The 25,096-nt window shown below is 53.5% G+C and overlaps 1 protein-coding gene across 1 annotated transcript in view; it reads left to right on the forward strand.

Moving 5' to 3' along the window:
- Positions 1–7,954: 7,954 nt before the first annotated feature.
- Positions 7,955–25,096, forward strand: part of MED30 (mediator complex subunit 30) — a gene marked incomplete at its 5' end in the record, with an annotated part of 29,235 nt that continues 12,093 nt past the window's right edge. Inside the window, 3 exons of the mRNA XM_029063155.1 lie at positions 7,955–8,086; positions 20,642–20,800; positions 24,221–24,331. Coding sequence (XP_028918988.1) covers positions 7,955–8,086; positions 20,642–20,800; positions 24,221–24,331 — 402 coding nt within the window. The remainder of the gene's footprint in view (positions 8,087–20,641; positions 20,801–24,220; positions 24,332–25,096) is intronic.

Genomic DNA, 25,096 nt, shown 5'->3' on the forward strand with positions numbered 1-25,096 from the left:
GACAAGGGAGAAGAGGAGATGGGGACAAGGGGGAAGGGGACAGGGAGCAGGGACCCAGGGGCAGGGGACGAGGGGGAAGGGGACAAGGGAGAAAGGGACAAGGGGGAAGGGGACAGGGAGCAGGGTCGGGGACCGGGGGAAGGGGACCAGGGGGCAAGGGAGAAGGGGACAAGGGGACCAGGGGGAAGGGGACAAGAGGGCAGGGGAGAAGGGGAGAAGGGGACAGGGGGAAGAGGACAAGGGGGAAGGGGACAGGGAGCAGGGATCCAGGGGCAGGGAGCAGGGGCAGCAGGGGAGGGGTCGTTGCATGTCGGGAGGGCGGCGTGGGCGGGGTGGGCGGCGGGAGGGCGAGCCCCAGGCCCCTGCCTCCAGGCCCCTGCCTCCAGGCAGGCCTCCAGGCCGGGCCGCAGCCCCCCGCCCCTCCCGCCCCTCCCGCCCCCCGACGCGGCGGCCCGCGCTTACTGAGCCCTTACCGAGCGCCCCCATCACACAGGTGACAAGTGGCAGAGCCAGGATTCGAACTGATGACCTCTGACTCCCAAGCCCGGGCTCTTTCCACCGAGCCACACTGCTTCTCTGAGGTAACTGAGGCATAGAGAAGAAGAGTGACTTGCCCAAAGTCACACAGCAGACACTGGCGGAGCCAGGATTAGAACCCACATCCTCTGACTTCCAGCCCGGTGCTCTTTCCGCTAGGCCACGCTGCTTCTCCTAACCCAGGACTGGGCTTATGATCACTATCAGAAACTATTTCTCTTCTATGTTTCTCGTTTTTTTTCGTGCCTTTGAAAATTGAAATCGGTTCCGAACTCTCGACACTAATACATCCTCTCGATCAATCCTTCGATCAGTTATATTTATTGAGTGTTTACTGTGTGCGGAGCACTGTGTGAAACGCTTGCCTGGAACTTATTCATCTTTCTGAATCGGTGTGGGCATCCCCCTGCTTGGAGGGGGGGGGATGCATGAGGTGGCTTCTCAAAGTCCTTTGCATTCCTGTGATTCTGTGAACTGTTCTTTCAGGCAGGGTAATCGTCGTCATCTACATCATCTTCATCCTCATCCTCATCATTATCATCGTCATTATCATCCCTGTGCATTTATTAAGCGCTTACTAACGTGCCAAGCACTGTACTAAGACCTGGAACAAGTACAGGATCATCCGACTGGACACGGTCCCTGTCCCACCCGAGTCTCACAGCCTACGGGGAGCGAGGGGGAGGGGGAGAGTACGGGTATTTAATCCCCATTTTACAGATGAGGCAACTGAAGCACAGAGACGTTAAGCGATTCTCTCAAGGTCACGGAGGCCAACGGGAGAGCCGGGATTAGAACCCAGGTCCTCCGAAGCCCAAATCTGTGCTCTTTCTGCTGAATCAGTCCGGGAAGGCAAGGGTGGCGATGGCAGAGAGGTCATCCTAAAAAGTCAAGAGTTAGAATGTTGGAACGTAAAAGGATTTCAGGCCAGGTAGCTTTATTTTTCAGGTCTGGGCACGGGAAGAAAAGCCCAAAGCGAGGGGATTGAGCCTTTTTTTTTCCACACCCTAAATCCGTGCGAATATAAATTCTAATAACTAGCGGATGCTACCGAAAACTATTACCGTGAAAATGAATGGAGGTGACCCCGAGGATCATAAGATCTTATGGATTAGTTGTCATACTAAGATCAACTTAAATTCGGACTTTGAAGACTTTAAAGATGAAGACTTCAGCTGAGCCTAAAACCGAATTATTCACAACTCCTCTTAGACATGAGTTGATTAGCGATCTTCGGCCCAGTTACACTCCTTTCCTTTGTTGTCCTTTCTTAGCCTTTCTCGGTGTGTGTTTTCTTTGCTATTTTCCCAAAGCCTTGCCAGAAATAGGACTTGTGATGGGGAACGTCTTGATTCTATTTATTGCCATTGTTCTTGTCTGTCTGTGTCCCCCGATTAGACCGTGAGCCCATCAAAGGGCAGGGACTGTCTCTATCTGTTACTGATTTGTACATTCCAAGCGCTTAGTACAGTGCTCTGAACATAGTAAACGCTCAGTAAATGCTATTGAAGGAATGAATGAATGAGTGAATGAATGAACACACTCTGTACTTTAGCAGGCAAACACAATGAGACCGTTGATGAAATGTGGAGGAAACCTTTCAAGGAATCGTTCGCCTACTGACACGGAGAAGAAGTGTGGCCTAGTGGATAGATCACAGGCCTGGGAGTCAGAAGGACCTGGGGTTCTGATCCCAGCTCTCCAACTTGTCTGTCGTACGACCTTGGGTAAGTCATCTCACTTCTCTGGGCTTCGGTTACCTCGTGTAAAATGGGGATTAATTAACCCTGTGAGCCCCGTATGGGACATGAACTGTGTCCAACCTGGTTGTTTTATATCGACCCCGGCCCTTAGAACAGTCCTTGACCCATATTAAGTGCTTAACCAATACAATCTAAAAAAATGCAAGCGCTTACTTGACATCCAGAATAAAGCTGATGCATTTGATTCTAAAGTCGTCCTGAGTACGTAATGTTTCTAGAGTGTGGGAAATGGTGTATTTCATGGTTTAGTTGTTTAATGTGGTAGCTATTTGCTGTTGTTCATTATTCATTCATTGAAATGCATTTATTGAGCGCTTACTGTGTGCAGAGCACTGTACTAAGCGCTTGGAAAGTACAATTTGGCAACAGGTAGAGACCATCCCTTCCCAACAACAGGCTCGCAGTCTAGAAGGGGGAGACAGACAGCAAAACAAAACAAGTAGATAAACATCAATAGCGTCAGAATAGATAAAGAGATTTGTAGATTCATTCATTCAATAGTATTTATTGAGCGCTTACTATGTGCAGAGCACTGTACTGAGCACTTGGGATGAACAAGTCGACAACAGATAGAGACGGTCCCTGCCGTCTGACGGGCTCACGGTCTGATCGGGGGAGACGGACGGACGAGAACGATGGCGATAAATAGAGTCGAGGGGAAGAACGTCTCGTAGAAACGATGGCGACTAAATAGAATCGAGGCGATGTACAATTCATTAACAAAATAAATAGGGTAACGAAAATATATACAGTCGAGCGGACGAGTACGGTGCCGTGGGGATGGGAAGGGAGAGGTGGAGGAGCAGAGGGAAAGGGGGAAAAAGAGGGTTTAGCTGCGGAGACGTAAAGGGGGGATGGCAGAGGGAGTAGAGGGAGAAGAGGAGCTCAGTCCGGGAAGGCCTCATGGAGGAGGTGAGTTTTAAGTAGGGTTTTGAAGAGGGAAAGAGAATCAGTTTGGCGGAGGTGAGGAGGGAGGGCGTTCCGCGACCGCGGGAGGACGCGACCCGGGGGTCGACGGCGGGACGGGCGAGACCGAGGGACGGCGGGGAGGCGGGCGGCGGAGGAGCGGAGCGTGCGGGGTGGGCGGTAGAAAGAGAGAAGGGAGGAGAGGTGGGAAGGGGCGAGGTGACGGAGAGCCTCGAAGCCTAGAGTGAGGAGTTTCTGTTTGGAGCGGAGGTCGATAGGCAACCACTGGAGTTGTTTAAGAAGGGGAGTGACGGGCCCAGATCGTCTCTGCGGGAAGATGAGCCGGGCGGCGGAGTGAAGAATAGACCGGAGCGGGGCGAGAGAGGAGGAAGGGAGGTCAGAGAGAAGGCCGACACGGTAGTCTAGCCGGGATATAACGAGAGCCCGTAGCAGTAGGGTAGCCGTCTGGGTGGAGAGGAAAGGGCGGATCTATACACATCATTAATAAAAGAAATAGAATGATAAATATGTATAAATACACACCAGGACTGTGGGGCGAGGAAAGGGGTAGAGCAGAGGGAGGGAGTAGGGGGGATGAGGAGGGGAGGAGGAGCAGAGGAAAGGGGGAGCTCAGTCTGGGAAGGCCTCTTGGAGGAGGTGAGCTCTCAGTAGGGCCTTGAAGGGGGATAGTGAGTTAGTTTGGCGGAGGTGAGGAGGGAGGGCGTTCCGGGACAGAGGCAGGACACGGGCCGGGGGTCGAGGGCGGGACAGGCGAGAAGGAGGCACCACGAGGAGGTGAGCGGCAGAGGAGCCGAGTGTACAGGGTGGGCTATAGAAGGAGAGAAGGGAGGTGAGGTAGGAGGGGGCAAGGTAGATGGAGAACTCTGAAGCCCAGAGTGAGCAGTTTTTGTTTCCTGTGGAGGTTGATGGGCAACCACAGGAGGGTTTTGAGGAGGAGAGTGACGGGCCCAGAGCGTTTCTGCAGGAAGATGAGCCGGGCAGCGGAACGAAGGATAGACTGAAGCGAGGGAAGAGAGGAGATTGGTAGATCAGTAAGGAGGGTGATGCAGTAATCCAGTCGGGATTCATTCATTCATTCAATAGTATTTATTGAGCGCTTACTACGTGCAGAGCACTGTACTGAGCGCTTGGAATGGACAAATCGGCCACAGATAGAGACAGCCCCTGCCCATTGACGGGCTTACGGTCTAATCGGGGGATGGGATGAGAGATTGTACCAACGAGGTAGCGGTTTTGATTGGAGAGGAAAGGGCGGATCTTGGCGATGTTGTGAAGGTGAGACCGGTAGGTTTTGGTGATGGATTGGATGCGTGGGGTGAATGAGAGAGCGTTTTCAAGGATGACAACAAAGTTGTAGACTCGTGAGTTGGGAAAGACGGTCGTGCCGTCCACGGTGACAGGAAAGTCGGGGAGAGGACAGAGTTTGGGAGGGAAGATGAGGAGCTCAGTCTTGGACGTTTTGAGTTTTAGGTGGCGGGCGGACATCCGGTTCTCCTCATTCTTGTGAGCCATCGTGGTCTAACGGAAAGAGCAAGCAGCTGGGAGCCAGAAGACCTGGCTCTTAATCTCGTTTCTGCCATTCGCCCGCTGGGCGATTTCACTTAGCCTCTCTAGGCTGTTTCTTCATCCGCAAAATGATGATAACGATTCCCCACAGGGAATGTTAGGAGGGCAGACGGAGGTACGTAGTGGGAAAGCTATTTGGAAAGATAAAATGTTTTCTACAGACTTGAGGTGCGTTTCCCATCTCTGTGACTCCATCAGGAAGCCGACGGTCGTAGGTTCCGACGCCGCTCCGGACTTGAGCCCGGAGAGTGTTCATTCAGTTGTATTTTTTGAGCGCTTACTGTGTGCAAAGCACTGTGCTACCTATCTCTCTGGCCGTTCATTCTCAGTGGCCTTCGTGGGCTCCTCCTCCTCTCTCTCTCCCATCCCCTAACTGTGGGGGTCCCTCAGTGTTCCGTTCTCGGTCCCCTTCCATTCTCCAACTACACTCATTCCTCTGGAGAACTCATCCGCTCCCACGGCTTCAACTACCATCCCTGTGCGGTTGACACCCAAAGCTACATCTCCTCCCCCGATCTCTCTCCCTCTCTCCAGGCTCGCATCTCGTCCTCCCTTCAAGACATCCTCCCGTCCCCTCAAACGTAACGTGTCCAAAACAGAGCTCTTTATCTTCCCTCCCAAACCCTGTCCTCTCTCAAACTTTCCCTTCACTGTAGACGACACAACCATCCTTCCCGTCACACGAGCCCGTAATCTTGGCGTCATCCTTCACTCCACTCTCTCATTCAACCAATCCGTCACCAAATCCTGTCAGTCTCACCTTCACAACATCGCCAAGATCCGCACTGTCCTCTCCATCCAAACTGCTGTCACGTCAGTACGGTCACTCAGCCCACCCCGCCGAGATTACAGCATCGGCCTCCTTTCTGACTTCCAGCCTCCTGCCTCTCCCCGCTCCAGTCCATACTTCACTCCGCTGCCCGGATTATCTTCTCACAGAAACGTTCGGGGCGTGTCACCCCCTCCTCAAAAATCTCCAGTCGTTGCCTATCCACCCCCATATCAGACAAAAACTTCTCACTATTGGCTTTAAACCTCAGCCCCTCCTCCCTCTCCTCCCTTCTCCCTTTCCACCGCCCACCCCGCACGCTCCGCTCCTCCGCCGCCCGCCTCCTCGCCGTCCCCCGTTCTCGCCCGTCCCGCCGTCGACCCCCGGGCCGCGTCCTCCCGCCGTCCCGGAACGCCCTCCCTCCTCACCTCCGCCAAACTAACTCTCTTCCCCTCTTCAAGGCCCTACTGAGGGCTCACCTCCTCCAGGAGGCCTTCCCGGACTGAACGCCCCCCTTCCTCTGCTCCTCAAGGCGGGATTAAAACTATCGACCTCCTACTCCCAAGCCCAGGCTCTTTCCACTAAGCCATACTGCTTCAAAAAAAAATAAATCAGCCCAGTTTTTATTATTTTATTTTTTTATATTAATGATGTGTATATATCTAGCGCTTAGAACAGTGCTTGCCACATAGTAAGCGGTTAAGAAATACCATCATGATTATTATTATTATCATAAAGAATAGAGAGAGAGAATAGAGCCCGTTGTTGGGTAAGGATTGTCTTTATTTGCCGCCGAATTGTACTTTCCAAGTGCTTAGTGCCGTACTCTGCACACGGTAAGCGCTCAATAAATGGGAATGAGCGAATGAATGAAAGAGCACAGGCTTAGGAGTCAGGGGTCTTGGGTTCTAATCCCGATTCCACCACTTGTCAGTTGTGTGACTTTGGACAAGTCCCTTAACTTCTCTGGGCCTCAGTTCCCTCATCTGTAAAACGGGGATGAAGACTGTGAGCCCCATGTGGGGACAACTTGATGACCTTGTATTTTCCCCCACCCCCGGCGCTTAGAACAGTGCTTTGCACATAGTAAGCGCCTAACAAAAGCCATCTTTACTAATGCCGACTCCGCCACTTGTCAGCTGTGTGACTTTGGGGAAGTCCCTTAACTTCTCTGAGCCTCAGTTCCCTCATCTGTAAAATGGGGATGAAGACGGTTGGCCCCGTGTGGGGCCCACCTGCTGACCTTGTATCCCCCCAAGCGCTTAGAACAGTGGAATGAATGAATGAATGAATGAATGAATGAATGGATGAATCGTGGCTCAGTGGAAAGAGCCCGGGCTTGGGAGTCAGAGGTCATGGGTTCTAATCTTGGCTCCGCTGCTTGCCAGCTGTGTGACTGGGTAAGTCACTTCACTTCTCTGTGCCTCATTTCCCTCATCTGTAAAAATGGGGATTTAAACTGTGAGCCCATGTGGGACAATCTGATCACCCTGTATCCTCCCCAGTGCTTAGAACAGCGCTTTGCCTGTAGTAAGCGCTTAACAAATACCAACATTATTATGATGATGATGAATGGATGGATGAATGGATGGATGAATGAATGGATGGATGGATGGATGTGTGAATGGATGAATGGATGGATGGATGAATGAATGAATGGATGAATGGATTCATTCATTCAATCGTATTTATTGAGCGCTTACTATGTGTAGAGCACTGTACTAAGCGCTTGGAATGGACGACGAATGGATGGATGGATGAATGAATGGATGAATGAATGGTTGGATGAATGGATGTTTGAATGGCTGGAGGAATGGATTCATCCAATCGTATTTATTGAGCGCTGACTCTGTGCAGAGCACTGAACTAAGCGCTTGGAATGGACCATGGATGGATGGATGAATGAATGGATGAATGGATGAATGGACGGATGACTGAATGGTTGGATGGCTGGATGAATGGATTCATCCAATCGTATTTATTGAGCGCTGACTCTGTGCAGAGCACTGAACTAAGCGCTTGGAATGGACCATGGAGGGATGGATGAATGGACGGACGAATGAATGAATGAAGGGAGGCAGGCGGGGCTCCTCCCCCTCTCCGCGCGCCCGGTCGGGCCCGGAGGTTGGTGGGGTGGGGGGGGGCGGTCCTCCGCCTTCCCGTCGGGCCGCGGGCTTCCGGCGGGGGCGGGGCCGCAGTGCGCGTGCGCGGAGAGGCGGGGCCGGGCGGGGCGGCCAGGCCAGGCCAGGCCATGGCGACGCCGCCGCTGTCGGGCCCGGGCCCGGGGCTGCCTCCTCCTCCTCCTGCTCCTGCTCCTGCTCCTGCTCCTCCCGCCGGGGCCGGGGCCGGGGCCGCCGCCGCCGCCGCCGCCTTCCCCGGCCCGCCGCCCCCGCCCCCGCCCCCGCCGCCGCCGCAGGCCGCCCGGGAGGTCAACACCGCCTCCCTCTGCCGCATCGGCCAGGAGACCGTGCAGGACATCGTCTTCCGCACCATGGAGATCTTCCAGCTCCTCAGGAACATGCAGGTCTAATCCGGGGCCCCCCGACCTCTGACCCCTGACCCCTGGCCCGGGACCGCGCGGCGCGCGCTATTCCACCGCTGTTCTGGAATAATCACGTTGGTGTTTGTTAAGCGCTTCCTATGTGCAGGCCACTGTTCTAAGCGCTGGGGGAGAGACAGGGTCTCGAGGTTGTCCTCGTGAGGCTCACAGTTCATCCCCATCTGACAGACATTTAACTGAGGCCCAGAGACGTGAAGTGACTGGCCCACAGTCACCCAGCTGACCAGGGGCCGAGCCGGGATTCGCACCCATGACCTCCGACTCCCAAGCCCGGGCTCTTGCCACCGAGCCGTGAGGGCTCATGGAATAGTCTGGGTTCGTATCCCGGCTCCGCCACCTTGTCCGCCGGGTGACCGTGGGCCAGTCACTTCACTTCTCTGGGCCTCAGTTCCCTCATCTGCAAAATGGGCGTTAACTGTGAGCCTCACGTGGGACGACCTGATGACCCTGGATCTCCCCCAGCGCTTAGAACGGTGCCCTGCACATAGTAAGCGTTTAACAAACACCCATGTTATTATTATTATTATTATTATTATTATTCTTCTCTGTGCCTCAGTTCCCTCATCTGTAAAGTGGGGATTAACTGTGAGCCTCACGTGGGACAACCCGATGACCCTGGATCTCCCCCAGCGCTTAGAACGGTGCTCTGTACATAGTAAGCGCTTAACACACACCAACATTATTATTATTATTATTATTATTCTCTCTGCCTCAGTTCCCTCATCTGTAAAATGAGGATGAAGACTGTGAGCCTCACGTGGGACCACCTGATGACCTTGTGTCTCCCCCAGCTCTTGGAACAGTGCTCCGCACAGAGTAAGCACTTAACGGATACCAACATTACTATTATTATTATTCATCGTCATCATCATCATGACGGTATTTACGAAGCGCTCACTCTGTGCCGAGCACTGCTCTAAGCGCTGGGGGAGACACCAGGTCATCAGATGGTCCCCCGTGGGGCTCCCGGTCTTCATCCCCATTTTACAGATGAGGGGACTGAGGCCCAGAGAAGTGAAGTGGCTTGCCCAAAGCCACCCAGCTGATAAGTGGCAGAGGAGGGATTCGAACCCACGACCTCTGACTCCCCAGCCCGGGCCCTTTCCACCAGGCCACGCTGCTTCTCTCTTTCGATCGTATCGGTTAAGCGCTCACTATGTGCAGAATACTGTTCTAAGCACTGGGGGGGGGGGGGGGGACACAAGGTCAGCAGGTTATCCCCCATGGGGCTCACAGTCTTCATCCCCATTTTCCAGATGAGGGAACTGAGGCCCAGTGAAGTGACTTGCCCAAAGTCACCCAGCTAAGTGGCGGAGCTGAGATTCGAACCCCCGACCTCTGACTCCCCAGCCCGGGCCCTTTCCACTAGGCCACGCTGCTTCTCTCTCTCGATCGTATCGGTTGAGCGCTGACTAGGTGCGGAGCACTTTTCTAAGCGCTTGGGGTGGGCAGCTGGGCCACAGATAATGTTGGTATTTGTTAAGCGCTTACTCCGTGCCAAGCACCGTTCCAAGCCCTGGGGGAGATACGGGGTCTTCAGGTTGTCCCACGTGGGGCTCCCGGTCTTCATCCCCGTTTGACAGAAGAGGGGACCGAGGCCCAGGGAAGTGAAGTGACTTGCCCGGGGACACACAGCGGACAAGCGGCGGAGGCGGGATTCGAACCCACGACCTCTGACTCCCCAGCCCGGGCTCTTTCCACCGAGCCACGCGACCTATCTCTCTCGGTCGTATTGGTTGAGCGCTGACTAGGTGCGGAGCACTGGGCTAAACGCTTGGGATGGACAGTTGGGCAGCGGAGGGAGACCAGCCCGGCCCCACGACGGGCTCACGGTCTAAACGGGGGAGACACACAACACGACGAAACAGAACAAGACAAACCGATCGTATTCAATCGATCGTATTGATCGAGCGCTCACTAGGTGCGGAGCACTGGACTGAGCGCTTGGGACGGACACTCGGGCAACGGATAGAGACCAGCCCGGCCCCACGACGGGTTCGCGGTCCCAAAAAGGGGGAGACAGACGGCAAAACGCAAAAAAGTCGTCAGGCATCGACACAGATCCATGGAATCATAGATATAGACACATATATACACTCTAGGGGCATCTGAGCGTCTGTCTCGGTGTGTGTCGGTCCCTTCTTTCATTCAGTCGTATTTATTGAGCGCTGACTGTGCGCAGAGCACTGGACTAAGCGCTTGGAACGGACAGTTGGGCAACAGAGAGAGACCAGCCCGGCTCAGTGACGGGCTCACGGTCTAAACGGGGGAGACGGACGGCAGAGCAGATGGGCGTCACTACCGTGGAAATCGTAGAGCCCTACACGTCGTCAATAAAATAAATCGAGTAATAAATAATATATAGAAATATACGCCAAGGCTGTGGGGAGGGGAAGGGGGAAGAGCAGAGGGAGGGAGTCGGGGCGATGGGGAGGAGGAGCAGAGGGAAAGGGAGGGCTCAGTGTGGGAAGGCCTCTCGGAGGAGGTGAGCTCTCAATAGGGCCCTGAAGAGGGGAAGAGAGTCAGTTTGGCGGAGGTGAGGAGGGAGGGCGTTCCGGGACCGCGGGAGGACGCGACCCGGGGGTCGACGGCGGGACGGGCGAGAACGGGGGACGGCGAGGAGGCGGGCGGCGGAGGAGCGGAGCGTGCGGGGTGGGCGGCGGAAAGAGAGAAGGGAGGAGAGGGAGGAGGGGGCGAGGTGACGGAGAGCCTCGAAGCCTAGAGTGAGGAGTTTCTGTTTCGTGCGGAGGTCGATGGGCGACCACTGGAGGTTTTTGAGGAGGGGAGTGACGTGCCCAGAGCGTTTCTGCAGGAAGATGAGCCGGGCAGCAGAGTGAAGGATAGGCTGGAGTGGGGAGAGACACCTAGTAAGTGCTCAAGCACCTAGTAAGCACCAACTGAATGATTGTTCCTAGCAATGATGTTTCTTGTGATCTTATTAATAATAATGATAATAACAATTATGACTTCTTAAGCACTCACTAGGTGCCACGCACTGTTCTGAGCTGGGGGACATAGAAGGTCATCAGGTTGTCCCACGTGGGGCTCACAGCCTTCACCCCCATTTGACAGAGGAGGGAACTGAGGCCCAGGGAAGTGATTTGCCCAAAGTCACCCAGCTGACACGTGGCGGAGCCGGGATTAGAACCCTCGACCTCTGACTCCCAAGCCCGGGCTCTTTCCACTAAGCCACGCTGCTTCTCTGATTAGAAGAGAAGCCGTTCATTCATTCGATCGCGTTTATTGAGCACTTACTATGTGCAGAGGACTGTACTATGCGCTTGGACTTTGGTCCGATGACTTTTTCATTCATTCGGTTGTATTTATTAAGCTTGTTTGATGTCTGTCTCCCCCCCCGACCCACACCATAAACCCAGTGTGGGCAGGGATTGTCTCTCTCTATTGCTGAATTGTATTTTCTACGTGCTTAGTTCAATGCTGTGCACACACGGTAAACACTCAACAAACGCGATCGCGCGAAGGAATAAACAGAGTCTCTCCCTGCCCACAACGAGCTAACGGTCTTACCCAGAAGTCGGTGTGGAATAACAACCGAGGTAGTTGTTAAGCGCTCACTGTGTGCCAGACGCAGTGCCGACCCCTGAGGCAAGCACAAGCTACGTGCTTCTCATCCCGTCGCCTCAGACTCCCGCCTCCGAACACGTCCGAAACGGAGCTCCTTATCTTCCCGCCCAAACCCTGTCCTTCCCCGGACTCTCCCGTCGCCGTAGACGGCACCGCCCTCCTTCCAGCCTCACGGATCGCAACCTCGGCGTTATCCTTGACCCCTCCGTCTCGTTCAGCCCACGGATTCAATCCGTCACTCGATCCCGTTTGTACGGTCGCTCGTCCTACCCCGCCCGGATGACTGCACCAGCCTCCGTGCTGGCCTCCCAGCCTCCTGTCCCTCCCCACCCCAGTCCGTGCTTCGCTCTGCAGAAACGTTCGGGACCCGTCTCCCCGCTCGTCGGAAAACTCCAGGGGTTGCCCCGTCCACCTCCGCGGCAAACAGAAACTCATCGTTGACTTTCAAGCAATCACCCTGCCCCCTCCTACGCCCTGCCTCCGTCGTGTCGTGTCTGCCGACGGACAGGGACTCTCCCCGGCTTCAACGCCTTACTGAGGGCCCATCTCCTCCGAGAGGCCTTCCCTGACCGAGCCCCGCCTTTTCTCATCTCCCGCTCCCTTCTGTTCCGCCCTGACTCCTTCCCTTTGCTCTTTCCCTCTCCCAGCCCCACAGCACTTACGCATCTGTAACTGTATTTAACTGTACTGATGTCTGGCTCCCCCCCCCCCCCCAGACTTTTAACTCGTTGTGGACAGGGTATTGTACTCTCCCGAGCGCTTAGTCCGGTGCTCTGCACACAGCACTCACTAAATACGATCGACTGATGGACGGATTGAAGATCATCAGGTCCCGCTTAGGGCTCGGAGTCTAAATAGGAGGGAGAACGGGTATTTAATGCCCGTTTGGCGGACGACAAAACCGAGGCGCAGAAAGACTGACCTGCCCGAGGTCGCAGAGCGGATAAGCGGCAGAGGCGGGATCAGAACCCAGGTCCACTGACTCCCAGGCCTGTGCTCTTGCCACTGAGCCACGGTCCTTCTCTGAGAGTGCAGTCAGTAGCCACGGACCTTGCTTCCAAGTAATTAGGCCATTATGTATGCGGCTAGCCTTATTTTTCTGACGGGGATCCCTTGCACATCGAGGTGAGAGAAGACAGCACCTCGAGGCTCTCGCCGTAGCGTTTACTTATTTTACGGTGGGCAGCTAGATCTGTTCGGGTCTCACGGCGGACACTCTTTCTACTTAGCGTCACGTCATTTCCCGTTTATTTTTGCCTCGGTGTTACCCCCATCTCTCACTTGTTCTGCGGTCTCACACTTAGGCTTGGCTCCAGGACATCCACGTGGGGGTGTCCTTCGGGCGTCTTCGACTCAGGATAACCTAAATGGAGATCGTCTTCCCTCCTGTGAACCTTCTCCTTTATCTGACTCGCCCGTCGCGGTCCGCGGCCTTATCGTCCCTTCTGATGCAGAGGTCCAGGACCTTCAGGTCGCCTTTGGTGCGCTTATCTTGTACTTCCCAGCTGGTCTCTAAATCCCGTTGGCTTTTCTTCCGAGATACTTTCCAGCTCCGGTCTTGTACAGCCACCTCGATACAAAATCTCACCGTCTCCCTCCCTCTGCAGCCCGTTCTGTGCTTGTCTACCCGGAACGGCATTGAGAGCCCCACGCTCCACTCGTCAAAAACCTCCAAAAGTCTCCTCTTTCCCTCTCGGTCAAAGAGCAGCACCCGGTGTTGGCTCTGAGCTGCCCCATCGCCTCTCTCCCTTGACGTGATCTTTCTTCGCGTATTGTCTTCCGTCTCATATTCTCTGCCTCTCCCCGGGCCTCGCTCTCAAATCTTCTCTTTCCAACCGATGGTCACTGCCCCATCGCCCTGCCACGGACTCCCTTCCTCTTCCTATCAGCCATAATAACATTTGACATTTGTCACGTGCTTGCTGGGTGCCAAACACCGGACTAAGCCCCGGGATGGATACGCGATAAGAGGATTCGTTCATTCAGGCGTATTTATGCACTTGGCTTAGTATTAAGCCTTACTAAGCACTTGGAAAGCGCCGTTCGGCAACAAGTAGCAACAGATAGAGAAGATCCGGTTCCTATCGCAAATGAGCTTCTCCAGTAGAAGTAGGATGGAGAGCTGGTATTAAATCCCCATCTCGCGGATGAGGAAACTGAGGCATGGGGAGATTAAGTGACTTTCCCAAGGTCTCCCATCAGTCACAGTGGTATGTATTGAGCGCTTACTGTGTGCAGAGCGCCGTACTAAGCAGTAAGGAGGGTAGAATGTCAGCTTACAGTCCAGAGGGGGAGACGGGCATTAGTATTAGCAAATAATTTATAATCATCAGTCGTATTTATTGAGCGCTTACTGTGTGCAGAGCACTGTACTAAGTGCCGGGGAGAATACGGTACAACAGAAGAAGACACATTCCCTTCTATTGATATAATCGTATGGTCTCTCCACTAGGTCATGTTGAAATCAAGCAGTGGTAGGTATTGCGTGCGTGTGTTTGCAGAGCGCTGTGCTAAGCGCTCTACTGAGCGTTTTGAGAGAGTACGATAGCTAGTCGTAATAATAAATGCCGTATTTAAGTGCTTACCATGTGCCAGGCACTGTGCGTAAGCACTGGGATAGCCGCAGGTAAATTGGGTAGGACACAGTCCCCGTCCCACATGGCGCAGTCTTAATCTCCATTTTCCAGATGAGATCACTGAGGCCCGGAGGGGCGAAGCGACCTGCCCAAGGTCACGCAGCAGACAAGTGGCGGAGCCGGGATCCTTCTGACTTTCCAGGTCCTTCTGACTTTCCAGGCCTGTGCTCCATCCGCTCGGCCGTGATCCGTGCCCCGGAGGATCTTACGACCTAGTTTCCGGTCCAACAGGCCGCTACGTCCTCAGAGCCTCCAGGATACGTTCCCTTATTGATTTCCTCCTCCCCCTCGTCCGATCATCCGCACGTCCCCTTTCGTCTTCTGTCGTCTCCTTCGATTCTGCGCTTCAGCCATTTTCTTGTCCGCACCCTTGCCGTTTCTGGTCCTATTGTTTTTCCTCCCGTTGTTCAGAAGCAGCTGTAAATAGACAACTTGTCAGCTCCTCGTCTCTTTGAGAGGACGTAAGCTTCGTGAGGGCCGAGGCTCTCTATTTTTCACGGTCGTACTTTCCCAGATGCCTCTGTGCCAAAACGGACGTTTGGTGGGGTGCTGTGCTCTCCGTGGTAGCTGTTCAGTAAATATGAATGAATTAATGGATTTTGCAGCCCTAACTTCCCCAGTTCCCTGTTCTGGCCCATTCCTTTCCCACGTGGGTTGAGCCGTGGGTCTTTAAGGCAGGCCGGACAGACGTTCAGAGCCCCGCCTCATCAGACTACGGTCCTCGGTACACAGTAAACACTCAGTAAATACCCCGACCTGGGCCGCCTCGGGTCGGAATCCAGGTCGTCCAGATGTGAGCGTGACCGGTCTCTCTAGTCGTGGCGTTGGCTTCCCCTTAATCCAGCGGAGTCTTTTGTCTGGCGGCCCTGCGCCTTCAACCGTTATTAAGGTTGAATTAATAACCTTAATATCATTGGCCGTGCCGGCTCCTTTCCGGCTTATGGAGGGAGACCGTCTGGGACCCTTAATTGATGGAAACAGCGGGTAGAGGAAAATATCAGTAATTCCGTTCCCGAGCTTTTAAGCAGTTAAATTTCAGTTGGCGTTTTTCTGAACGCCTGCGAGAAAACCTATCCCTCCGCGGGTGTATTTCGTATTCATTTATTCTGTAAAGGAAAATATAAGTTGGGGGGCCAGGATTCCTGTTTTTCACTGTTGCCTATATATACGGTTTTCCTTGCCGGTCGTGGTTGTGCGTATCCGTCCTTAACTTTTTGGCATTCCTTTCGGCTTCCGTGGTATACGGTTGTGAGTAACTCTGGTTTTCTCTAGCAGCGTGTGCCCTGCCCGTCCTCTTTTCTTAACGGCATTTGTTTAGCTCTTAGTAAGCGCCAGCACTTGTTATTAGGCGCCGGGGTAGATCCGAGCTAATCGGGTCAGACCCGACCCGGGTCCCGCACGGGGCTCCCAGACTTAATTCCCATTTTACAGATGGGGTCCCGGAGGCTCGGAGGACGGAAATGACTTGCCCAGGGTCACACAGCTGGGATGAGAACCGGGTCCTCCCACTCCCAGGCCCGTGCCAGCCGAGGATTAGCCTCGTGCCGCCCCGTCCCGCTCCCGTTCTGACGGGTTGTGCCCCTCTGTCCGCGTCCCTGGGTGACCGAGGCATTAAAATTAAGTGGAACGGTGCACCTTTGGTTACGGCGGACCGTAACCGTTAAGCTTCCGGTATCGTTTTAATGCGCTCCCGACAGAGTGACAACGGGGCAGTGTCAGATTCAGAGCGGCGCGATAACAGTGAGTGTTATAGAGCCGCCGGCATTGATTTGCCTTGCCATTTGAACGGCACGTAGCTGGCGTGTAGTGGTCTCGTGACCCGTGGGCCGCAGGCTTTCGCGAACGGCAGTCGGCGTGGCAGAGACTCCGGAGGTGCCTCGTCGCTTTGCTTCCATTTGCCTCCGGTCCTAGCAACGAGAAGCCGTGGGGCCCCGCGAGCCTGGGGAGGGGTCGGAAGGACCCGGGCTTCCGATTCCAACCCCGCCACTTATCGTGCCGTGTAGTAATAATGACAATAATGCCGGAATTTAAGTGCCTACTATGTGCCGAGCACTGTTCTAAGCGCCGGGGTAGATACGGGTGATCAGGTCGTCCCACGCGACGCTCACAGTTAATCCCCGTTTTCCAGATGAGGTATCTGAGGCCCAGAGAAATGAAGTGACTTGCCCACAGTCACCCAGCTGACAAGCGGCGGAGCCGGGATTCGAACCCACGACCTCTGACTCCCAAGCCCGGGCTCTCTCCACTGAGCCACGCCGCTTCGGGCGAGTCGCTCCGGCGCCGCAGCCTCATCTGTACAACGGGGATTGAGACTGCGAGGCCCGTGTGGGATTCGAACCGCGTCCTGCCCGATAAGCTCGAACAACCCCCAGCGCTTATTGTGGCGTAGTAAGCGCTTAACGAATACGTTCAAAGACAAAAAAAGCGGCATCCAACCAGCTCAGTCAGGGAGGGAAACTCTCGGTGAACGAGGGATGTGTCACTGTGGCTGCCCCTCTCCGAACCGTAAACTCCTCCGTAAACTACTGCTTCTTAGTAGAAGGGGAAGCAGTGTTGCCTAGTGGATAGAGCTCGGCCCCGGGAGTCAGAAGGTCACGTGTTCTAATCCCGCCTCTGCCGCTTGTAGTCATAATAACAATAATAATAATGTTGGTAGTTGTTAAGCGCTTACTGTGTGCAGAGCACTGTTCTAAGCACTGGGGGAGATACAGGGTCATCAGGTTGCCCCACGTGCGGCTCACAGACTTAATCCCCATTTTACAGAGGAGGGAACTGAGGCCCAGAGGAGTGACTTGCTCACAGTCACACAGCTGTGACGAGTGGCAGAGCCGGGATTGGAACCCCTGACCTCTGACTCCCAAGCCCGGGCTCCTTCCACTGAGCCACGCTGCCGTGTGACCTAGGGCAGGTCGCTTCACTCCGAGCCTCATTTACGTCATGGGGAAAGTGGGGATCGAGACCGTGAGCCCCGCGTGGGACAGGGACCGTGTCCAGTCCGATTGGCTGGCATCCACCCCAGTGCTTAGCGCGCCGCCTGGCACACCGTAAGCGCTTAACAAATGCCATCGTTTAATTATCGTCGTACACTCGGAGCACTCAGTACAGTACTCTCTACACGGTAGACGCTCAAGAGATACCGCCGAGTGATCGAGCGATCGGTTGGTGCCTTGAGATTGACCGGCTCGGTGATCCGCGGTTGGTCCGCTGGCTGCGGGCCAGCAACCCGGATTGTCCGTTCCAAGCGCTTAGTACGGTGCTCTGCACGTAGTAAGCGCTCATTAAACGCTATTGAATGAATGAACCCACCACGTCAAGGGGAAAGAGCCGTGGGGCCAAGCCGGGCCAGAGAAGAGGAAGGAACTCCTCAGGTGCCTTAGCGGCACCGACTTCGGGACCCAGAATAACAGCGGGACGCTAAAGGGGGAAAGGATGGGGCAAGAAAGCCGGCCGGGGCGGGACGGATCCTCCGCGTTAGGTTCGGTAAAACGCGGTGCGAGACCCCGCTGATTTAGTCTTCCGGCGAGTCGTCTGCCGCGTGGTCCTCTTGGGCCGCTCCTGACGGGGAATCAGTTTGGAGGAAATTAGATTTTACAGATGGGCGTCCCCAAGTTTCCTGGCCTAAGCCCGTTCTCTTAGGTTATTTCCCTTCTTTTATTTTGGAGGTGTATTTGAGGAAGACGTTTTTTGGTCTCTTTGATTATTCAGGTGCTTTAGTTTGGGCTCCGCGGGGAGAGATGGCTACGGGCGAGATTCTGAGAAGAGGCCGGCCTCTTCAGCCGGTAGCGGTTGGAGGTTTTACGGTCACCTTCAAAGATGATTTGATTTGCGTGTATTCGGGGCTTGCCCCCCGTATGAAAAGTGCTACGGTGAGAATAGATTTCTACCTATCCACCTGGAGTTTGCGGGAAACATGTGAAACTGCTGGAGTTATTTACCATGCAGATTTCATTTTCAAGTGCTTAATTTTGTTGTGATTTTTTCTTTCGCCCGCCACCCTCATAAATTGGTTAGATGATTGTATCGGCTGTCGGTCTTCATTCTTTCAGCCCAACCTCATGACGGATAGGAACCTGATAAAATGTTTCAAAAATGTCAATGCATTTCCCCTGCCTTCTGTGCTCAGCTTAGAGGAATCTGTGCTCGCCCCCTCACCGGCCTACAGTCCGGTGAAGCGGGCAGAGCAAACCCAAATTAAAATGCTTTAAAACCACAGACGGGAAGTACAGTAACCTGCTGGTAAGGGAATGTGGTACGGACTAGCCGGGTCCGCTTCGCTGACGGAGTGACTATATTCCGTTGTTTAATTTTCATCGTAATTGCCACACAACCGAGCCTCTCAGCTGATCCGGTTTGGTTTAGGGCCGGGAATGTGTGTTTATTGTATTGTCCTCTCCCAAGCTCTTAGTACAGTGCTCTGCACACGGTAAGCGCTCAATAAATATGACTGAATGAATGGACATCCAGACTTGACTAGAAGCAGCGTGGCTCGATGGAAAGAGGGAAAAGATGGAAAGAGCCCGGGCTTGGGAGTCGGAGGTTGTGGGTCCTAACCCCGCCTCCGCCACTCGTCGGCTGACTTTGGGCAAATCGCTTAACTTCTCTGGGCCTCGGTTCCCTCATCTGTAAGATGGGGATGAAGGTTGCGAGCCCCACGTGGGAGAGCCCGATCACCTTGTATCACCCCCCGCAGCGCTTCAACAGTGTTTGGCACATAGTAAGCACTTAAATGCCATCATTATTATTATTATTATTATTATTATTGTTATTATTATTATTACTACTGCCTCAGCCTCTTCCCCCCCTTGACCTCCCCGTCTCCAGCTTCTCCCTTCTCCAGTCCACACCTCACTCTGCTGCCTGGGTCATTTCTCTAAAAGGGTGTTCTCCGTGCATCTCCTCGCAAATCTCCATCGGCCGACCGTCCCGCTCCTCGATAAGCCCAGATTCCGGACCGCTGGCTTTGAGATCCTCAGTCGGCGCCCTCCCCTTTGCTTTCCTCATTCTTCTCCCACCACACTGCGGTTCTCCGGTGCCATTCCCCTCGTAGGGGGTGGCGTGCCCCGGCTCCGACCCGCCGCCGGCCACAGGGCCGAGTCTCGCGCGCCGCCGTACGCCCGCTGTTAGGGCACACGCCCCGGGCGTCCGCAGGAGGGTTGGTGAACGCTCTTGCGTAAGCTGTTTTCGCTTTCTCTTGACGTCCCGCGGCTTATAAAGGGACAGCCCCAGCCAGGCGGGGGTGTGGGAGACGTCTCCCTCGCCCCGCCGCCACCCGGGGCTGGCCCGGAAGTAAATTCTCCAAATGAACCACTTGGTAAGTAAGCCAACTGGCACGGTCCGCTTCCCTTTTCGGAACCTCTGTGCCGTCCCGTTACGGCGGGACTGTGCAACGTGACGGGATTTTCCGGAACACCCCTCAAGCCAACCTACTCGCGGTGCCTCGGGCTCGTCTCTCCCCCGCTGCCAGCCTCTCTCTCTCACCCTCACCCGTCTTCTTCAGACTCCTTCTCCCTTCGCGTCCCGCGGATCACGGATCTAGCCAGCTTCAGAGCCCTTCAGAGATCCCGTCTCCTCCAGGAGGCTTTCCCCCATTCATCTCTCAGCCTGGCTCGGTGGAAAGAGTCGGGGGTCATGGGGTTCTAAATCCCGGCTCCGCCGCTTGCCGGCTGTGGGACTAGGGGCAAGTCGCTCCACTTCTCTGGGCCTCGGTTACCTCATCTGTAAAATGGGGATTAAGACTGTGAGCCCCACGTAGGACAACCCGATCACCTTGTATCCCCCCCAGCGCTTAGAACAGTGCTCTGCACATAGTAAGAGCTTAACAAATACCACCATTGTCATTATTATTATTATTCTATCCTCCCTCCCCCGGCCACAACCTCCGCTTCTGTGTTACCCAAGCATTTCGGTACTCACCCCCTCTTCTCCCCCCTCCCTCCGCCACCCCGAAAAGCATCCATACGCGTAACTTCATCCTCATCTCTTCCCCGCCTATAATTTTACTTCATTATGTCTCCCCACTAGATCATAAACTCCTTGAGGGCAGAAATCCTCTCTACTAACCCTCTTGTGCTCTCCCCAAAGCTTCAGATAGTGCTCTTCACGCAGGCGCTTAGTAAATAGTATCGATTGATTTGATCGAACTACCCTGTTTGGGGTGGGAGAGAATTTATATTTTAAGATTGGTTCTGTGTACTTCGTTTGATTTTTTTTTTTGGACTTGTGAGAAATCTCGGTTTGCATTACGTGGCATACTCACTGCGTTTCCGTTGGTTTCTTTTTTTGTCACCGGTCCGATTAGCTACCAAACGGAGTTACCTACCATACTGGGACGTATCAAGACCGACTAGGAAAACTGCAAGATCATCTCCGTCAACTCTCCATCCTCTTCAGGAAACTGAGATTAGTCTATGACAAATGCAACGAAAACTGTGCGGGATTGGATCCTGTTCCAATTGAGGTAAGATGACATTAAGAGAGGGTGGGAAAAATTTTCAATGAAGATTGAAAATGTGTTCAAATTGAAGAGCATTTTAATGCTGCGCTCTGTGGCGAAACCGACGTTTAATCTGTCAGTAAGTCGTACTTATTGAGTGCTTACAGTTTGCAGAGCACTGTACTGAGCACTTGGGAGTGTACAGTACAACAGTAAACAGACGCATTCCCTGCCCGCAACATGCTTACGGTCTAGAGGGGACAAATCAGATTCTTCTAGTTAATAATGATGTTGATCTCTGTGTCCTGAAAGTGACTGATTAAGGGACGGCAGAGCTAGAGGAATGGATCGAGAATCCTGTGTGTTTACTTTGAATAAAGTCGACTGTACCGCTGGTCTCAGATTAGTATATCAGTGACAGTTTGGGAACTTGGGAATGTCATGCCATTCCCTGCAGCTCACCTCCTCCGAGAGGCCTTCCCAGACTGAGCTACCCTCTTCTCCCTCTGTTCCCCCTCCGCCCTCTGCTCCTCACCCTCCCCTCAGCACTGTGCTCATTTGTATATATTGTTTATTACCCTATTTATTTTGTTAATGAGGTGTCCATCCCCTTGATTCTACTTATCACGATAATGTGGACTTGTTTTTGTTTCGTCGTTTTACTATGCCGTCCGTCTCCCCCGATCAGACTGTGAGCCCGTCGTTGGGCAGGGATGGTCTCTATCCGTTGCCGAATTGTCCATTCCAAGCGCTTAGTACACTGCTCTGCACATAGTAAGCGCTCAATAAATGCTGTTGAATGAATGAACGATCCCTGAGCAGATGGGTCCAGGTTTCATTTGGGATGGATGACCCGTTTTTTGATTGCGCGGCCCCAAAACAGAGCCAGCGTGGCCCGGTGGAAAGAGCTGGGGGCTGGGAGTCAGAAGACCGGGGACCCAATCCTGTCTCTGTCAGTTTTTTTGCTGTGTGTGACCTTGGGCAAGTCGCTTAACTTCTCTGTCCTCAGTTTCCTCATCTGTAAAATGGGGATTAAATACCTCATCGCCCCCTTACGTGACCGTGAGCCCCAGGTAGAACAGGCACTGTGTCCAGTCTGATTCTCTTGTATCTACCCCAGCCCTTAGGACAGTGCTGGGCACATAGTAAGCGCTTAACAAATACCATCATAATATTAATAACTAATATGAATAACAGACTATTAATGCAGCTGTCCTGCCCATGGCTATATAACCCTTCACTAATCATCAATACCTCTCCCACACCGTCCTGGAGAAATAAAAGGAGATGAAACTCCAACCAGTCAGTTTAGAGACTTGTTAGCAGTCACTGTTTAATCATTTCAACTCCCCCCTCTATTAACATACTGAGTTGACCAGTGGATTGCAAAAAGAATCATAACGATTGTGGTATTTGTTCAGCGCTTACTGGATGCCAGGCACTGTACTAAACGCTGGGGTGGACCCAAGCAGACCGGGTCGAACACAGTCACTGTCCTACGCGGGGCTCACGGTCTCAATCCCCATTTTTACAGAGGAGGGAACCGAGGCCCAGGGAAGCGAAGCGACTTGCCCAAGGTCACCCAGCAGCCGAGCGGCGGAGCCGGAATTAGAACCCACGACCTTCTGACTCCCAAGCCCGTGCCCTGCCCACAGCAGCGTCTGTGCTGTGTCCCCAGTAGCAAAGGTAATTCAGAGTTGGCTTCGAGCGCTTGTAAGTGTAGGTGGCCGAGGTGGGTTCTTTGGTCCTGGGGTAGAGGTCCCGGAGGTCAAGTGTTCAATCTGTATGACAGTCTTTCTTTTCCTCCTACCTCATCTCCTTTAATCCACGTCCGGTGCCTCTGGGTCTGTGCCGATCTGCATAGCTTTTTACGCACTCCACTTAGGTTTTATTTTAGCAGCTTAGCGGAGAGTGCCCGTTAGCCATTTTTAAAATAGCGATGTAAAAAAAAAAAGTGAATGGAGGAAGGAAATCTCTGAACCACGGAAATAACTGAGATTTGAAATATGGCCCAGAAAACTGTCTAGAGCCTAGATTTCTCTATCCCCTCCGCGGTGTTGCTTCCGTGGGTAACGGAGCCGAGCGTCGGCTACGTTACACTTAGGCGGAACGCGTAGCGCTCATCTCCCGTGGTTCCTGCTTCGAAATTTCCGTCTCGGCACCCCAGAGGTGGGGAAGTTTTGGTTTGAGCACATGGAGGGCTTTCAATTGCCCCGGGTTCCTCTCAATGCCATAGGGCACTGCAGGAACCCGGAGCGCTGTGGTTCCGTAGCGGGGATGGGCAGCGACTCTGTCCGACGGGACCCTGACCATCTTCGGTGGGCACCGGGCCCAGTGAGGAGCTGAGGAGGGGCCGGGGGGGGGGGGGGGGGGGGGGGGCGGGGGAAGAACTGCAGGCGTGGGTTCACAGGTACCGACCCTAGATGACCCCTCGAGACTATAAGCTCCTTGTGGGATACTCTCCCAAACACTACAGTTCTGTACACACATCAGCATCTTGATGATGTTGTCTTGTTTTGTTCTGTTTTCCTCTGCTGTCTGTCTCCCCCGTTGAGTCAGTGAGCCCGTCGTTGGGGAGGGATCGTCTCTATCTGTTGCCGAATTGTCCATTCCAAGCGCTTAGTTCAGTGCCCTGCTCATAGTAAGCGCTCGATAGAAACTATTAAATGAATGAACAGTAAGTACTCAATAAATACCACTGATGGATGTATTGATGGATGGATCCAAGAGTACCATTTTGCCCACCCCGAAGCCAAAGGATTAGATCCAGAAGAAAGCGGAGTGATTTTTGCGGCCAAGAATTTTGTTTTTCTGTGTCAAATCCTGGATTCCGTCTCTTCCTTCGTAGCTTTCGGCCCCGTCGGTTGAGGTAGGAAAAAGGGGCTTTTTCATTAATGTAGTAAAATGGCATCTGTCTGTTGCATCCGGATGGAGGGCTTCCATTCATAGGTTTTCATACTAAGCTTTTGTCTGGACCGTGCTTCGCATTTGCAGCGCCGTAGTCGAATTTAAAAGATTCGAGGGCTTAGAGCGCCCGCATCTGCTTGCCCCCTCCCAGGTATGTTCATTCATTCATTCAGTTCAATAGTATTCATTGAGCGCTTACTGTGTGCAGAGCACTGTACTAGGCGCTTGGAATGGACAATTCGGCAACAGATAGAGACCATCCCTGCCCAACGACGGGCTCACAGTCTAAATGGGGGAGACAGACAGCAAAGCAAAACCGAACAAAATAGCATCATCAAGATAAATCGAATCATGGAGATATACGCCAGACAGGTGTCTACAAGGTGCTCGCTCAGTAACTCCATGTGACTGATGGAGATTAACCTGACTGAAGATGCTGTTAAATCCCTCAACATATCCCGGGTAATGTAAGTTTTGGGTTTTCCCCCCCGCCCCCGTGTGATCTGTTACTCTCCGATTGTGTTCATCTCGCCCCAGCAACTTGTTCCATACGTGGAAGATGATGGATCCAAGAACGACGATCGTGGGAGCACCAGCCAGCTCCGATTTGCTAGTGAAGAGCGGAGGGAGATTGCAGAAGTAAATAAGGTAAGAGTCACTTGTGTCCATTGAGCGCTTACCTTTCGCAGAGCCCCGTAATAAGCACTTGGGGGGGGGGTTCAGTATAATCATAAACAGACACGTTCCCTGCCCGCCATGAGCTTACAGTCGAGCGGGAGACTGACGTTACTATAAATAAATACAGAAATGTACATGAGAGGTTAGTGTGGCGATATTTCAGAATCTCTGCTAACGATTCTTAATGCAAAAGCCACTGCTAGTTATGGTGTCTATTAAACGTGAAGCCTGAGAAGCTTTCGGTGAACGTTTTTGAGAGGGGAATTCCCAGGCGCAATATCAGCAGACCATGATAATTTACTCCGCAGGTATGTACCTCCACAGAATTTACTTAGAGTAGGGTCTGAGCTCCCCAAAGTCACCCCTCCGTTTTGCTCCCCCCACCCCCCAAACCCTCTCCCCTACTTTCCCATCCTTCCCCGCAGTATCCTCAGAGGAGATCTCCTCCCTCCTCGCAAGTGCCACCCCCTCCACCTGTCCTTCGGACCCTATTCCCGATCCCCTTATGAAAACCATCGCCCCTTCCCTCCTCTCCCCCTTAACTTCTATCTTTAACTGCTGACTCTCCAACGGCTTCTTCCCCTCTGCCTTCAAACATGCCCACGTCTCCCCAATCCTAAAAAAAACCTCAGTCGACCCCACTTCCCCTTCCAGTTATCGCCCTGTCTCCCTACTACCCTTCCTTTCCAAAATCCTAGAACGGGTCGTCTACACTCGCTGCCTTGAATTCTTCAA

This window comes from Ornithorhynchus anatinus, chromosome 4, assembly GCF_004115215.2.
Source record: "Ornithorhynchus anatinus isolate Pmale09 chromosome 4, mOrnAna1.pri.v4, whole genome shotgun sequence".
Taxonomy (NCBI): Eukaryota; Metazoa; Chordata; class Mammalia; order Monotremata; family Ornithorhynchidae; genus Ornithorhynchus; species Ornithorhynchus anatinus.